Raw genomic sequence first — 17,767 nt, forward strand, 5'->3', positions numbered from 1 at the left:
CTACCTAACTACCTACATTAAACCTACCGCCCTACCTACGTAAAACCTGACTACCTACCTACCCAAAACCTACCTACCTACCTCCCTACCTACCCACCTTCCTACCTAAGCCTACCTACCTACCCAAAACCTACCTACCTACCAACCCACCTACCTAAAACCTACCTAGCCACCTACCTAACTACCTAAAACCTACCTACCTATCTACCTACCAAGGTACCTATCTACCTAAAACATATCAAGCTACTTACCTACCTAAAACCTACCTACCTAAAAGCTACCTACCTAGCCACCTAGCAAGCTACCTACCTACCTAGCCACCTACCTAAAACCTAGGTATCTACATACCAAGCTGCCTACCTACCTACCAACCTCCCTACCTACTTAAAACTTACCTACCTACCTAAAAACTACCTACCTACCTACTTAAAACTTACCTACCCACGTACCTAAAGCCTACATACCTAGCTACCAACCAAGCTACCTACCTACCTAAAACCTACCAAGCTACCTATCTACATACCTACCTACCTAAAACATATCTACCTACCTACCTACCTACCTACCTAAAACCTACCTACCTACCTACCTACCTACCTAAAACCTACCTACCTAGCTGCCTACCAAGCTACCTACCTACCTACCTACCTAAAACCTACGTAGCTACCTAACCAAGCTACCTACCTACCTACCTACCTAATTAAAACTTACCTAACTACCTACCTACCTAAAACCTACCTACCTCCCTACCTAAAACCTACCTACCTACCTGCCTAAAACCTACCTTCCTACCTACCTACCTAAAACCTACCTACCTACCTACGCAAAACCTACCTACCTACCTACCCAAAACCTACGAAGCTACCTACCTACCTACCTATCTACGTTCCTGAAACCAAAATACCTACCTATCTACCTAAAACTACCTACCTACCTAAAACCTACCTACCTACCTACCTAAAACATACCTACCTATGCAAAACCTACCTACCTACCCAAAACCTACCTACCTACTTACGTACCTACCTGAACAGACCCACCTACCTACCTACCCTGTCGGAAAACCCAGCGCGCCGGAACCGGCGCGATCCAGCTAATGCCTGATTATGGGACTAGCAAAAGCTAGAACGCGCCGGAGCACGGAGATGCGCCGGAACACGATGGACGCCGGAATGCGCCGGAACGCGCCGGGCTGTGGACGCCGGAATACGCCGGACTCGCGCCGGAATGCGCCGGGTCCTGCACGCCGGAATGCGCCGGATTCCCCCTGGAATGCGCCGGGTCCTGCACGCCGGAATGCGCCGGACGCACGCTGGAATGAGCCGATTCCTGTACGCCGGACGCCCACAGGAATGCGCCGGACGCCTGCTGGAATGCGCCGGTTACGGCCCTGAAATGTGCCCGACGCGACGCTGCCTTGCGCCGGAAAGGTTGCTGGGATACAGCGAACGCGCCCTGCAGGCATGCTCCAGCAAATGGGGGGCCCTAACTTTAAAGCAGCCACTGGGGTCGCTTTTAAATGCATTGATACAGTAAGGCCTCCAAAATGAGCAGCTCCAGTAACTTTTATTTCCGTTTATTTCATTGGTTTCTTGGGTGCCCTTGCTGGTCACTCTGGTGCTGCTGGTGCCTCTGCTGCAGGGGCCTTTGATGCTGGGGCCTCTGCTGCAGGTGGGGCCTCTGCTGCAGGGGGGGCCCCTGCTGCTGGTGCCTCTGTGGCCATCGTGCTGGCCTCCCCAGGAGGCGACTTCTTGGCAGGGAGCTTACGGGCGTGCCGCCCAGCTTCAGCGAACAGGTCGCGCAAGGCCTTACGGCCATTCGCCACCCTCTTTGCAGCCGGCACATCGGTTGGATGCTCATGCACCATGTTCTGGATTACGTCTGCAAAGTAACACCAAATATACTTTGTTTTCCACATGATAAATGGTCAGAATAATAATAAACTACCATGTTTATGCTCATACACACCACCCCTGCATATGAGCTGAACCACGATGCTGCCCCTGGAGGAAAAAAAATATCCCCGACCATTGCCAGCATAATACTTTTCAAAATTTTTGCCCGCGCTTTCGGACTAGTCATATTTTTTTCAGTAATGAACACATTGAAACCTGTGGGATGTGTGCAGTGCAACTTGTTCCTCACATACAAATCTTGAAAAACTGGCCCATCACAACTGCAGACTTTACGCTAGCCTAATTCTAGAAACGCATGAGTGGAACAAAAACCAGCGGTAAACACAGGACACAGAAGAAAACGACGGGACAAGCTGGCACTAACAACTGAACAAACAAGGCACTTCAACGCATAGAAATACCTTCCAGCAACAACATGCGCATGTGTGACTAGGCATGGGTCACCAAATGTTAACTATCAACCACAGCGTTTGGAAAGTTCATCTCTTTGCTGGACAGGAGCAATGACATGTCACTGACACAATTGTTACCCCCTTTCATTATATAGAAAGCTTCCAAAATTTCCCTTTGGGTTTTTGTGCTTTCCTGGCCTAATATGGCAGCATTGCTAAAGACATGAGTGCACCCGCATTGTCTACAGTGCCTCGGCAGATGAGCACCGTCACTCGTGGAAAGAGAAGCTTGTGCTCTCTGAGGCAATCACTGATACAGCAGCCTGTCTGACCGATGTACGCTTTGCCACACGGTGACAAGGGGATGTGATAAATCACACGTGTAGCGCAAGGCACAAATTTCGAAACATGGTTAGTGCCACACTTAGCCCTTCGTTGCGTATGCCAGTCAATGGGGACAAGGCTAGCTTGTTGTTATGCCTTTGTGCACAAACGTTCACACAATGTCAAAAGGGTGGGTAAATAAACACGGCATACGCTTTGTGTTCTCAGCCCCACAAAAGTTGGGCGGTCTGTGCAGTCGCATCGACCGGCATACGCAAAGAAGGGCTACGTGTGGCACTAACCATGTTTCGAAACTTGTGCCGTGCGCTACACATGTGATTTATCACATCCCCTTATTCCCGTGTGGCAAAGCTTACATAGGTCAAACAGGCCGCTGTATCAATGATCGCCTCAGAGAGCACAAGGCTTCCCTTTCCACGAGCGACGGTGTTCATCTGCTGAGGCACTGTAGACAATGCGGGTGCACTCCTGTCTTTAGCAATGCAACCATATTAGGCCAGGGAAGTACAAAAACCCAAAGGGAAATTTTGGAAGCTTTCTATATAATAAAGTTGGGTAACAATTGCGTCAGTGACACGTCATTGCTCCTGTCTAGCAAAGAGGTGAACTTTCTAAACACTGTGGTTGATTGTTAACATTTGGCGACACATGACTATTCACACATGCGTATGATGTTGCTGGAAGGTATTTCTAGGCGTTGAAGTGCCTTGTTCGTTCAATTGTTAGTGCCAGCTTGTCCCGTCGTTTTCTTCTGGGTCCTGTGTTTACCACTGGTTTTTATTCCATTAAAAATGTAACAACTAGCCCAGTCCAATGCCTTGGTATCTAGAAACGCCTGCATAACATCCTTCTTGAAGTCAGCAAGAGTCGAACTTTCCGCAGCTGCAAGAAACAAGGTGACTCTTTCTATGGTGGCATCTTTGAGTTAGGAATATGCAGCTTTGCAACGCTGTTAGGGGCACCAGGTTCATAAAAGAAGCTGAGCAGCTAATTAGTATCAGCCAGCTGTATGGCAACCTTAAAACAGAAGATGTATTACCTCACCCCAGTAGCTAGGTTAGCAAAGGCTAGCTGTGGTAGACGTGTGCATGACTTACTTTTCAGTGGGGCTGTGCTGCCCGTTTTGGGTTGCTATTTCAATTAGATGCTTTTCATCTGCTTAAGGTAGGTTTCTGCTGCCAAACGTGCCCCAATAAGGTGCAAGCCCCTATGGGATGTGGATTGTAAATACGCAGACAGGCCAGGCTGGCCCGTCTGTCCTCTTTGTCAGGAGGGGCCAGGTGTACTGCAATAAGCACCAAGCCCGGGCACAGATTCCGGCCCGTGCACAGCTCTAGTACAACACTCACTCATTATGGCATCCAGTTTTGCTGGCGTAGCCCGCTCCCTCGTCACTATCGGGCCCTCTGGGTTCCGGGAGGGTAATCCTGAAACACAGCGCACCTCCATCTGGGCCGGGGTCCAATAGTGACGAGCCAGATCCCGCGCCACCTTCATCTCTTGCCGACTCGCCGTTATGTATTTTAGGCGGGTTTCCTTTATTTTCAGGCCGGAGCCAAGGTGCACCTGCAAAACACACAAAATACACAGAATATTGATACTGGGCACAGAATACACTATAAAGCTTAAAGGCCAACTGCACTCAAATTTTTCTTTGCCCAATTTTGATCCAAACAAGTAGTCTATGCTCTGAACATCCCCATGGCGAAATCCTATGCTTCATAAGCACACAGCACACTAGGTACCATCGTTTAAAGTACCTCTGAGCAGACGACGTTTGCACCTGCGGAGAGACACGAAACAAGTTCTGAGTGGCCAGTGTCGGGAAAGAGGAACCTGCCCTGTGGAGCACACACTTCTCTGGCGACTTGCACGACGCTCTGCATGGCGCTTTGCTACACCACCACGCCGTACCATCATCACCATCACGTTTAAAACTAACCAAATAGGTAGCAATATCTGCTATTTCTTTAAATGCAATAAGAGAGATTACAAGCCTACAAACTATACATGCGCTTGCGAACATTCCAAAGTTGTCGAAAGGTTTTTACTTCAAAAGGATATTTTTACTTCGAAAAATAGTTCAAAATGTTCCCGTTGCATCTACCCCAGAAAAAAGAGGATCTCTTATAAATGCTGACCCCTTGCACTTCCACGTCCAATATTTGCCATATTTGGGCTGGCCGAACCTCACCTTTGTCCCTTACACCTTTCCAAAAGTTTGACGACCTAACTAGAGTTATACGCGCGGGTATAAACATTCGTGCGACTTTTGCCTGACTAGCTAAGTGAACCAAAATCAGCCTTGCTCATGGTGGCAAACATCCGCACAAATATCGGTCATGATCTTCGTGAAAGGCGAAAGTTAACGAAACTGTTCCTCTCCTAAGCGATGAACTATATTTTGTTTTTCAATTTCCAAGTGATGTATTTACTTTAGTAGACAGTTAGATGTAGTTTACTTGAAAGTAAGATGTTTTCAACTGCACATATCTCTGCTGAAAGTAGAAAACGGTGGCAGAGTGGTCACCTTTTTGGGGTTTTAGTGCATCTTCAGCTGTGGAAGCTGACTTATGGTTTCAGACCAATTTTATAATTCGATTCTCGATGTGCAGCGAGGTGAAAAATGCTGGGCCAATACTCATGAAGCTGTCTGCATAATGTATAAAAAAAATAATTAGTGCTTGATTTCCACCTGTGCAAGGTTTTCTCCCCCCCCTCCCCTTCCCCGAAAAGAAAAAAAAAACAGTGACATGACAGCTGAGGCACCAGCTAACCAAAGCTGCTTTTCGATATCATACAAGCGAGTAGCTTTGCGACTAAAAAGCGGGCCCTGATTTGCAATGCCAAGGATTCCTACAACGGAAGTTATTCTGATGCAAAAATAACTGTCAAACGACCTCCTTCATCTCGATTGATAGCAAAGCGATGTCAAAATCACACCCAACTCCATTATCCTGGGCAAACGTTAGTCAGTTTTTCTGTGGAAGTGCGAAACGCAACGCGAACGCACGCATTTGAAGGCGGCTCTGAGCGGCCACCAGTTCTGGCGTGGCCGCTTCAGGTCCATTACATTTATCACCTCTGGCAACCGTCAATGGCTGCATTTTTTATTCAGTTTCGTTTCCGAAAATGCCAATTGTACAAGCCATTTGCGATGTGTGTGTTCATGTTTGAAACGCAGTATTTTGCATTTTGCACTCTCTTTATGTGCACTGTTAGCTGACATCGTTTTCATGCTGTCGAAAATTTGAGTGTAGTAGAGGCTGGCCTGAATGTGGACACACAAGTTTTTAATAAGTTAGGCTTACATGGTTTAAAATTTAGTATTTAAATCACGAATGATCTAGCCATTACAACCTAGCCCTTTAACTGATGTGCTTATTGGCCTTTTTTTTCACATTGCTAATCTGTCACAACACAGTTACAGCATGACAATTTTTCCAGCACCACAGCAGCACTGCTAGGTAACAACATAAATAGGCAGGTCTTGTGCCACATCTGTTGTTACAAACATGCTTCCTGCTAAAAAAAAAAACCTTGGTATAGCAATCTTTTTGCGGTGATTCATTAACTGAGCACAGGTTCATAGCTTTAATGTTTGCAGAGTTACAGTGACATGTACCTTAGCCATCATTATGCCAACAGCCCTGTATACATGGACTCAATGAAAGGCAGTTGAGAAAAAAAGGTTTTTGACTCAATTCAAGGAAGCAAGGTGAGTCAAAAAGCCGTTGGAGTGAGTCTGTTAAACCCGCAGGCAGGGGGTGGGTCGACTTTCTCATCTGGCTGAGTTGGCGGGCCATGAGGTGCTGATCAGTTCCTTTCTTAGAAACCCTTCAGTCATCTCACCTCAATTCTTTGGATGGAGTTCGTATAAATGCGGGAGGGGTCAAAGTAAGCTAAACCCATCAGTCGACTTTACCCTCCCTCGTCGAGCCGATGTATCTAGGGCTAATGATACCAATTTTCATCATGAAATATGATTAGCACACTACAGAATGGGATGGAAAAACACAAGATAACCACTAGTTTGTGATTCTTCCGTTCCAATCCATAGCATGCTAATAATGTTTTGCAATAATTAGAAACTAGCCTACACTGACACACTGACAATTCTCATCGTGGCTGTGATGAGTGGCTCGGAGGGGGCACGGTGAAAGTAGTGAAAGAAGATTTCACATCACGGGAGACACCAAGCGGCCGCTGGGAAAAAGACACCACCGAGAAGAGGAAGACGAAGGCGTGGTGCGTTCACCAAGGCGAGCCGCCGTCTGGGTGTGGCTACCTGCTCGGGCACGAGGGATCACAAGGCCGTGCCGCGTCGTCCCGTTCCGGCTCGAGCCAGGGCTCCTGCTGCTGTGAGACCGACGCTCGTGGTGCGTCAGCGGCCCCATGCTCCTGCTCGGACCGCCGGTTTGTTTGGTCGCGGAGGGTTCCGGAGCGTCTCACACCAGCTTGCTGGTGACCTGCCTGTGAAGTGGTCGGCCAAGTTCTGCGACCCTCACCATCGACGACCACTGCGCTCTAGCAAGACATACCTGTGAGCTGTGCTATACGTAGCTGTTTTGCGGGCCTAGTGCCAGCCAGTGCCGCGGAAAGCTAACTGAACCCGCTTTCTGAACATTAATTTTGAGTTAAAACCATTTTCTTTGAGTGGCTGAATATGTTGTAAATACACTTCGTGCTGTGTGTGCGTCCGGCATTCCTCTCACTGAGTTCTGCACGATCCTAGCGTAACAAAAGTGGCGAGCCTGCCAGGATCGTGCAAAACTCAGTGAGAGGAATGCCGGACACACACACAGCACGAAGTGTATTTACAGCATATTCAGCCACTCAAAGAAAATGGTGGTAACTCAAAATTAATGTTCAGAAAGCGGGTTCAGTTAGCTTTCCGCGGCACTGGCTGGCACTAGGCCCGCAAAACAGTTACGTATAGCACAGCTCACAGGTATGTCTTGTTAGAGCGCAGTGGTCGTTGATGGTGAGGGTCGCAGAACTTGCCCGACCACTTCACAGGCAGGTCACCAGCGAGCTGGTGTGAGACGCTCCGGAACCCTCCGCGACCAACCAAACCGGCGGTCCGAGCAGGAGCATGGGGCCGCTGACGCACCACGAGCGTCGGTCTCACAGCAGCAGGAGCCCTGGCTCGAGCCGCAACGGGACGACGCGGCACGGCCTTGTGATCACTCGTGCCCGAGCAGGTAGCCACACCCAGACGGCGGCTCGCCTAGGTGAACGCACCACGCCTTCGTCGTCCTCTTCTTGGTGGTGTCTTTTTCCCAGCGGCCGCTTGGTGTCTCCCGCGATGTGAAATCTTCTTTCACTACTTTCACCGTGCCCCCTCCAAGCCACTCATCACAGTGGCGCCACTAACACACGAGATAATTTAGGTCTCCAAGCTGGTCGAATACTTTCCTCACTTGTTTTAAGCACCAGTGACCTCCATAATTTTAGTTAATGCAAGCTTCTCTGGTACTTTTCAAACTAATTATGCCCTCTTGTTATTTTCCCACCAGCAAAGGTGCCCACACTATTATCTGAAGTTTTTAATTTTGCTACAGAAACAGAAGTCACACAACAGTTTAATATGCAAGAAGCTATAAAATTATGAGGCTGCTCTCACAGCTTCAGTTAAACTTACCTCTCCATTCACTACAGCAAAAAGAGGCAGGTCCTCCTCTTCTGGTTTGTCAGAGTCCTGGCTGGAACCTGAACACATCAATCACATTAAATGGAACACATGAAGAAACAGTAAAGTTGCACTTATCAATAGTTGATATGTAATGAAAAGTTGAAATTACACACCATACAATTAGCTAAAATGATCTCACCATTCTCAGTGGCCGGGCTGGTATGTCCTGCTTCAGCCCCAACAATGTTTAGGACAGCATTTTCTCCTGAAAATGACACACCACTGTAACACATGATGCAGAAAAACTTTTTACCCCATTCTTACTGTGCGGCATAATACTAACTGCTCAGCCGAACTTCCCTTAAAGGGACACTAAAGGCAGAGTGAAATCTTGACTGAAAAATCATAGGCTTCTTAGCTCTCTCAGCGTTTCTTTGACTAGCGACAATGCGTTATTGGCAGAGAAATAAGTAAGCAAACAAGAAGCACCTGTGACCCGCTTCCCATTCATTTTCTCATGATGTAGCCATTGCATCAAAAACTAAGAGCGAAGCATTGGCAGCGCCAGTGCGGTCCACAGTGTAAACACTCGCAACAGTAGCTTTTACGTCGTCTTTTACGTCGTCTTCAAGCCATAGCGAACTACGGCAGCATTTCTCGGGCCACGAAGGCTGGTCTGGACGTTTACGATTTTTCACCGACAGAATAAGAAACACTTTTACATGCTCGGGCGGCCAGTGTGCCCGCCTACTCCACATTTCCAGACTCCATCAAGCCAGCTGTGAGCACTGAGGGCTGTGGCAAAGCCGCTTTTGAAACAACAAGTGCTGATTCGAATGTCAAGAGCAGTGTCCCCGGCTCCCGGCTGGCGCCAATCAGAAGGGCGCCTTCACTTCACCTCATCTGGAGATCACAGCCATCGCATTCCTTCTCTCGTGCAACGCGAACCTAGCATGAAATAAATGCTATTCACGGAACCCATGTCCAGTAGTCGTTGCCCGTGTTCCCCCTGGCTCAAACATAACAAGGGCAAAGAAACACAAGTTTTACAGATTATTAACGGTGGCTTGACGAGAACAGAAAAGCCCAGGGACAGAAAGGTCAGCTAACCACTCGCAGTAAGCTCATCTCACAGGCGATTATGTTCAAACCAAGCACGTTTTACCGATAGTATGATTTTTTTAAATAAAGTGTTACTTAACCTTTTACTCCTCCTCCCCTGCACGCAAAGAACGGGTGACTACATGGTCAGGCGGGTCGCTTAACCACTGCAGTGCATCTTGTTCCTTTTTCCTGTTGTAATGAAGGGTCTTAGGCTTCTTCCTGCCAGGTATACTGCTTGCATAAGCTAGGGCGCTCTCTGCCGTAGAATATTGACTTTGCTACTTCCGTAGTACCCAAAAGCGTACGGGGCGTTTTCCTCTGTTTTCAATTTTTAAGCATTTTCTGCCTTATTAAGCAATCGCTAGTTGCGAGAATGGTGTATTTTGGCTCTCGGCACCCTAATCCATCAATACAGGCCAAGCTGTTTCCAACAAGTGCCCAAAAGTTACACCCTATTGTTACAGGTTTAGAATATCCAGCAAGTGCCAAGCTTGCTGCTGACTGTTCGAGATTATGTAGCACCCACTTCATATCAGGCACTTATTAAATTTGCAAATCTAAAAAAATCAGCATTACGTTTCTTTAAAAAAAATTTGGAAAGGGCTCTTTGTGAAATTTAATACACTTCACAGTGGTTACGAAAATATGTCGCCTATCATCAGCCAACTACAAGCCACAACATAGCCAAAGAAACCACACAAGCATACAGGATTTGCATGATAACCAATACAGAAATACGGAAAATTTATATGAAGTACGCTTGCCTTCTGAGGGGCCATGTGCCAGCACCTCGTAATAGCTCAGCTCAGTACCTGTATAAAAAGAAAATTTCACCAAGTGTTATACATTCTTCGTGAGTGCACTGCTTCTGCGGCTACAGCAAGAACTATGGCATTACCGCGTAAAAGTTAATGCAGGTGAAAAACAAGCACCACTGACTTTCTGTAAGCTTTTCCACCACACGAGAAACAGCCACTGTGAGCTTTGAAGTATCATTTGCATGCTAGGAACTTCCCTTCTGGTGTTACATGCCCTGTTCATTACCAACACTGCTGTCAGTTGCGTGTATTAGGAATAGCCAAAGACGCACTAAGTATGTAAGCATGGTGCTACGCCAAGTAAGAACACTTACACCTGCAGTGACAGTCAGGAGACACCACAGGGTTAGGCAGAACTGTCTTATTGTGAACCCGCAGTGGTTGCTAGCCAGCATGTACCAAAGGCCATGAACTCCATAACCTTTCTACGCAGGCTACATGACTACATGCACAGTACAGTGCGGTCCACTGTTAAAGGGAAACAGCGAGTGCATGGATGCTGCGCTCCACGAAGCGTCGGCGCCGAGAAGTGGAGAGAATCCACTGACCGCACGAGGCGGGAGAAGCCGCTCTGTCATCTGCTGCGGCGCTTCGCCCGGTTGCTCAGATCCTTCGAGTGCGAAATCCCTCAGCTATTCCAAGCTGACCGGCGCAGCGGAGCGCTGTAGCAGACGACAGAGCGGCTGCTCCCGCCTCGTGCGGTCAGTGCACATGTGCCGGCTGTCTCCGATTCTCGCCACTTCTCGGCGCCGACGCTTCGTGGAGCACAGCATCCACGCGCTCGCCGTTTCTAACAGTGGACCGCACTGTACATGACTGCGTTTCCTGGTAAGCAGAGTAGAGCCCGTGGATACCCACTTAGGGAACGCCCCCAAAGTAGAGTAAGCCTCTGCAAAGGAAAACTTGACACGTATTTGAAATGCAGCCGTACAGCTAAAATGGGAAGCTCTGCAGCCTCCTAAGAAAACTTTGCGGATGACCGAAAATTTATCCCGATTTAGAATACAAACCAGGACTAATACATACCTAGGGCAGTCACTCAACCAAACAATACAAGGAGGAAGCTAGCCATTTGTAGCTTGACAACTTAATCGGCCATTCTAACATAGCGCAAAAAAAAATCTGCCGGTTACACTTTGTAGAGTAGTCCACATGCTTAAAAGGTTAAAAACAAGACTTCTGTACTGAAGCCAAAGTGTATCTTTTTGGATGAACAACCTTTGATCTGTGCTTTTTTTTCTTTTTTCTGTGACTCCTAGTCCCTAAAAGACGAAATTTGGTCAAACCTCAGATTTTATTTCATTTAAGTAAAGCACGAATGCTGGTCAGCCAACCTAGGGGAAATTCAAGGCCGGTGAAAGTTCACCTATCTCTTACCTTAAATGACACTTGAATTCAAGCATGCTACATACGGCTAGGTAACTGCCTAGGTTAGCTGGTAGAGTGACTGAGTCCCTAAATACCGGTTGGTCCAAGGCAAATTTTTTTTACAACCTCTGTTTTTTGAGGAAGCTGTATAGGCTTCCTTCTTAGGCATACGGCCATATTTCAGTTGGATGTTATATTTTTATTATGGTTCTTTTTATAAGATTTTTCCCACTTTTCTTAAGCTACACCAAAGTAGCACACTTTTTCCCACTTTTCTTAAGCTACACCAAAGTGTCGTGGCTATAAATCTTATTAACAAAACAACAAAGCACAAAAAAAAAACACAAAAGGGCACTAACCTGGGGCCACATGTTCGGGAACAAATTCCGCAAGAACTTTATGCGGGGCTGGGTTGGTCCGGGCAACTTCTGCAAAAGCATAAACAAATATAATTGCACTTGTGGCCAACACAAGTTCGTCACATTTCTTCTGCTTTTTTTATGAATGCCTTCTCATACTCACTCGATCATAACATGAACTCAATTTTCACAACCGGAAATCAGAAGACACTGACGGCCACTCTCGACCAGTTCCTGAACACTGAGAACTCGCGAAGTTAGGGGACGGGCAACTCTCACTGAACACAAAGGGAACACACAGCACAGGGTTGCATCCAAGCGACACAAAAGTGTGAAAAGTTTGCCTGCATTGTTAGGTCGGAGTGCTATGCATGAAGGCAAAGCACAGATTTGTCCAATTTAAAATAAGTAATTGCCTTTGGTAACCCACTTGGCCCCACTCCAGCTTTTTCATGGGAACTATGCAAGATATTACATTAAAATTGTGTGCTACAGTCACGTAACATGTGCAGGAATGACATATTATGAGCAAGCATGAAAAGTTATCCCTGGGTTAAGAGCACGTTACCATTTTAATGATATGATTAAACAAAACTAGAGGACCCACTACAAGCACCCACTCATATTTCTTGGCAGTGGCTTAGGTAAGCGGCTGCAAATGCATAAACAAGATTGTGCGACAAGATTGAGAATCCGCCCGAAAATGGCTGGTGAGTCACCATTGCTTTATATTTTTTCCTTTAATATCTTGATTATTTGATGGTACTACTGATGTCAAGACAAAGCAGTCTTTTTAAAAGAACCAAACTTTTATTTCGTCTTCTTGGCCCTTTTAAATTGAGACCTAAAAATTGCATCATTCAGCGTTAATTTAACCCTACTTATTACAAAGACAAACTTTGACTTTCCAAAGCATTACTCCCAGTTATCCTACCTCCCTTGACCAGCACAGTGTCAGAGTGGAGTGAGCCGGTGCATTGGACTACGCAGCCTTCCGTTGCTTTTGCCGTGTTTGCTTCGGTGTTGTGAATGTTCTGGTTATTTTGTGAGCGGATATCTGCGGTGAAACAAAGTCCAGACAAATGGGCTGGGTTCTTAGATGCAATAACGGGTACGTAAACTTGTCGGACGCTTCTAAAGTTAGGGTACAGGCTACAATGACATGAGCGCTTTTTGCAGCGATCTACGCTTGGCTCCATCCGATCTGAGTTTGAATAAACATGCTATTATTAGAATTCATTTCTTCTTAAATGCACTAACGGCTACATAAAGTTGTTGGACGCTTCTAAGTTTCGGAATGGGGTACGTTGACATGGGCGCTTTTTGCAGCGCTCTGCGCCTGTCTCTGCGCGATCTGAGTAGAAATAAAACTATTAATATTAGTATTCATTTCTACCGCTTTTAATTATTTTCGCTGGTTGCAATGACTACGGTTTCCACGCCAGCCTTAACGATGGGATACCTTTTATTTATATTTTATAACAAAATATTTGATATTGTTAGTGCAAACCAAGCGATGTCACTTTCAGCTTTGCTCCTTCAAAAAACATGCAAGCAATGTTGCCACTCACCAATCTTCTCTACAAGCACATCGCACAATCTGTTGTTGCGTTCTTGTGTTTCAGCGAGCTTTTCTTCTAACTTCAGGATTGTATCCTGTTGCTCGTTCAGTTTTTTTTCCATGTTTCCACATTTTTCTTCCAGCTCTTTTATTTGTGTGTTTTTTTTTGGAGTTCTGACTTCATCTCTCCCAGCTTCGCACTGGCCTCCCTGTCCACCTGAGGAATTGGCTCAGGCAACTGAAATGGAAGTGCATGAATATTTAAATTTCGAAATGTGAATACTTCATTTCGGTTAGTGAACATTTCATACTGGTTAAGTAATGTCTATTTATCACTATTTATCTATTTATCACAAAAAAGAGATTTAAACAAATTGGAAAAGGCTGCAGGTTTTCCTTCTTTGGGATACATACTACCGTGCCCCCCTTTCTCATTTTTTATCTAAGCCGCAAGTTGTGCATGGCTCTTACTGGCTAGCTACTAAGGCCGCTGCCTAACGATGGGCCATGTTTCTGGTGATCCAGAAGCAAGCCAGGTGTAATGCGCAATCCCTTCCACAGCAAGAAGTAGGTCGTCACATCGCTCCCTGTTTCACTTGCAAAATCTCACCATATGGTTGGAACTTTACATTTTGAGTTACTTTTATATAATGGCACACAGCTTCGAAACGTAACACTGCAGAACCGAAGCAAACCAGAAAATGAACATATGTACTGTCCGGGGGCAAAAACGGTACTCAACTCACCAGCTCTGCACCATCGCATCCCTTAAAGGCTTTGATTATGCTTCCAAGCTCCTTTCTAGAAGCCTTCCTCTTCTTCATCCTGCTTTCTCTTTCGGAAAGGCTTTGGGGTGCCTTAAAAAATAAATGCAGTTAACATTAGCCACAATGCAATCTTTACATATTGAAGTGGAAGTTTCCCTCAGCTGAGAACTGCGTCTCGTACAGTCAGGGTCAAAAATTGCCAGGACGTGCAAGCAGCGGGTCAAGCGAATCACCATTACCTGGTAGTGGTGGCTTGCCTGATTTCGATACCGCAGAAAAGGGAATTCACATCTTAGGTTTACTGCCATGTTATAGTGCACCCTTATGCGAAGGACTTGTTGGCCAAGAAACTAGCTGACAAGCAGCTGATCAAACAGATGTAGTAACTTTCACATATTTTGTTTTGTTTTTTTTCCTAATGTTTTTCCCGAGTTCTGGGTTAGTTTCACATTACAGTACGCTGCTTCAAGTATTGAATTTAGGTATTGAAAGGAAGAGGTAGAAAGAAAGCAAAGCATAAACAAAAAAAAGGTTCCTTCAGTTCACAAATTTACTCGCATGATGCAGCTGAAAGCCTATAAAATTTTCATTAACACCCATAACTTGTTGTAGTACCTGCAGCATGGACTCAAAAAACCCTGAAATAACTTTCAGGCGTGCCTCAAAAAATTCCCACTCTGCTTCATGGCCACCTAAATAGTGTCTGCAATGACACTGCTGACTTATTTCCAGTAGGGGCACTGCCATTGTGTTGTACACCCGCCGAATTTTGAGTGTCGACCATTCTTTTCATCGGCGCCGTATGACGGAGTGAAATGGCTAACTCAGCGAGAGTAGCCGCATGCACACAAAGCACTGGCTGCGGCAGCCGTTATCTGCTAGGCTGTTCCAAGAGCAGAACGCTGGCCCTGATTTTTTCCTTCGCTTATCACACTGCCTGCAAAGCAGCTGCTACCCGTGCAAAGAGGGCAGGTGAAAGTTACTGATAGCAGCAGACTAAGCATTCGATGAACAAGTCTCAAAATCTCCATTATTGGTGATTTACGAAGTATTGGCACAACGGGCCTTCTCGTGAACAAAATGGCCAGTATGCAAATCACTGTGATGAGTAAACAAAACGATTTCGGACTGTGCTCAGCTGCTGGACTGTAGAAGCAAACATCGGCTTATGCTGCATAACATGACACAAAATTAGGAAAGAAGGAATCTCACCGCGGCAGTCTTGCTCAGCTTTGCCATGATGATCCTTGGAACAGCCGACCTCGAGCTTTTGAGTTGTTTCGTTATGCCCTGCAGTGAGTCTAGTAGACGAAGTAAAGCAGATGTTTCTCAGTAAACAGGTGACACATACAAAAAAAGCATAATTCATTGCATAACTTCTTCCTAACGAATTACAAGTTAGGCGGGCTGGAATCTAATGGCAGGCTGTACTATCCAGTGTGTAACAGACAAGCGTGTGCGCTAAGGTCCCAAACCTGGAAAAATGGCAGGGCAATTATGCTCAAACTTTGCACGAAGGTCGCATTACGTGATATATATATTTTTATTTTTTAATGCAAGCCACAGCAATGTCCCTTTTTTTTTTTTTTTTTTTTGCAAACGAATAAAAACCTGGTTTTGTCCCTCGGTGCTGAATCGGCCTGTTTTAATTTTTACATGGGTGCGCATTTAAGAATATCATTCAGGGTAGGCAAAAAGTTTTTAAATTTGCTGCTAGACACACAGGACGTTGCTGCCACTTCTGTTTTTTTCAAACAGAAGAAACGATAAAATGCGACCTTTACACAGGAATTTTGAACTTTTTGTGCCTTACATGCGGATTCTCCAATACAATGATTTAAATAAGATCATTTATTGTTGTAACACCATGTACGCCACATGAGTGAATTTCTGGGCTTGTACTGCATGCCGAGCACGACGCCGACATCCACTGCTGGATCGTTCCAGAGCTTTAGGCAATGTTACAGACAAACATAAGAAACGACGTCAACCACAAACGCTACGTAAATCCTACGGTGCACCCAGAAATGCTACGTAAGATGCTGGTACTCTCACCTGATAGGGCTGTGACGTTGGCGGGGTAAAAATTTTCACAGTCCCCGGTTTCGCTAATCCAGTATGCCTGTACGACTGTCTGTCGTCTAAAGTCCTGCACGCTCTTCGGATTGAAATCCTTTATTAGGGTGACTGGCAAGACAGCACGCTGTTGATCTTGCTGATACTGTACGCAGGCGTACATTTCGTGCGCGTCGACAAAAAGCACGTTTTCACACTGACATAGCCTTCACAGGCGTCAACAAAGCACGACACAAACGATGCACAAAAAGGGACAAAACCAATAAAGAAGTCCAGGTCTGGCACTACGCTACAAAAATTGCACCCTGCGGCGCTACAAGCTAGTCATTTACCAGATTTATTAACCAAGTTTTATGGTTTTAACTTCGGTACGGAAGAAGTTTAAACTTCGAGCCGTTCCTCACACTACTTGGTTCTATTTTTTTCTCTTTAATTGTACTAAACAACGTAAAGAAATGAAGACCTGCATATGTGGTCTGATGCATCATTAGGCCTACTTATTTAGATTTTTATGTCGGCAGCCGAATATTGACATACATTTTTAGTTACATTTTTCTGAAGGCGAGCACAGTAAGGAACTTTACTGGAAAAGCACGAAATTTACTACATTTGTGTGTGCTTTCTACGAATTAACTTCATTTGTAAGTGTAGTGTATGCGTCATTCTTCGATTCTGTCTCTGTACCATAATTTTGTTCTAAAGCGGTATATTTTTGCGTCTGCACTACGTGTTTTCTCTTCCAGCACTTATTTTTCTGACCAGGAGGATGGTGTTCACGCCGGCTGTACGCTCTGCTGTCTTAATATGTCATGACTGAGGTTGATACAGGTTTTGAAATCAGCATGGAATGACGCCTAGGTTTTAGCAGCCTCACCTAAACCCGGTCCTGTTCCCACAAACGGAAACGAGCCCGCCTTTGGAATTCGGTTGAGCAGCCAGGGTTAACGTGCTCGAACTTTATCACTGAAGGGAGGTAGATAGATGTCACACGGACGTATTGGACTTGTAAATTTTAAAGCTTATGAAAAGGACTCTCCTATGAAAAGAACTTCCTGTGGGCGTACGTGGACCACAGGAATTTCATGGATCGATAAAAGGTCGGGCTATAAAGCATATATCTCTGTTAGGTTCTGTTATAACACCGTGAACTGTTTGTAGTACACGTCCATAACTACGCATTCGTGCACCGAGCGATTTAAAACCGCGGCCGTTCTTATCGCGGGCATCACTGCGCAAGCTTGCATGGCCAGAAAATGCAATGGTTCCGAATCTCCTGGGCAGCTTCAACAAAGAAGTTGTGCCTTCAGTATAAAAATAGTGCAGCCGGGGCACACACTCTGGGAAAAGAGACGTAAATTTCGGGAGGAAAGCTAGCTAAGGTACAGTCGTCCACTGTGGCAGTGCTTCAAATTCACTTATCGTGTCT

At 45.8% G+C, this 17,767-nt stretch overlaps 2 protein-coding genes across 3 annotated transcripts; both read right to left on the reverse strand.

The window, feature by feature from the left end:
* Positions 1 to 1,064: 1,064 nt before the first annotated feature.
* Positions 1,065 to 13,620, reverse strand: LOC144154831 (uncharacterized). Its single transcript, XM_077685925.1, has 6 exons — positions 13,509 to 13,620; positions 10,157 to 10,204; positions 8,488 to 8,553; positions 8,298 to 8,365; positions 4,003 to 4,219; positions 1,065 to 1,881 (listed from the first exon to the last, which is right to left on the reverse strand). The coding sequence occupies exons 1-6, from the start codon at positions 13,618 to 13,620 to the stop codon at positions 1,610 to 1,612; spliced, it is 783 nt and encodes a 260-aa protein (XP_077542051.1). The 3' UTR covers positions 1,065 to 1,609.
* LOC144154830 (uncharacterized) lies at positions 9,071 to 17,332 on the reverse strand. Of its 2 annotated transcripts, XR_013319460.1 has the most exons (6): positions 16,321 to 17,332; positions 15,478 to 15,566; positions 14,245 to 14,355; positions 13,509 to 13,736; positions 11,938 to 12,006; positions 9,071 to 10,204 (listed from the first exon to the last, which is right to left on the reverse strand). XR_013319460.1 is itself a non-coding variant. In XM_077685924.1 (4 exons), exons 1-4 carry the CDS (start codon positions 16,502 to 16,504, stop codon positions 13,647 to 13,649), a joined length of 474 nt encoding a protein of 157 aa, XP_077542050.1. In that variant the 5' UTR covers positions 16,505 to 17,332; the 3' UTR covers positions 12,451 to 13,646. The 2 variants fall into 2 exon arrangements, 1 of the variants encoding a protein (XP_077542050.1); XM_077685924.1 differs by lacking the exons at positions 9,071 to 10,204; positions 11,938 to 12,006 and having other exon boundaries at positions 12,451 to 13,736.
* Positions 17,333 to 17,767: the final 435 nt, after the last annotated feature.

This window comes from Haemaphysalis longicornis, unplaced genomic scaffold (assembly GCF_048455015.1).
Source record: "Haemaphysalis longicornis isolate Haplotype H1 unplaced genomic scaffold, Haemaphysalis longicornis Haplotype H1 scaffold_983, whole genome shotgun sequence".
NCBI lineage: Eukaryota > Metazoa > Arthropoda > Arachnida > Ixodida > Ixodidae > Haemaphysalis > Haemaphysalis longicornis.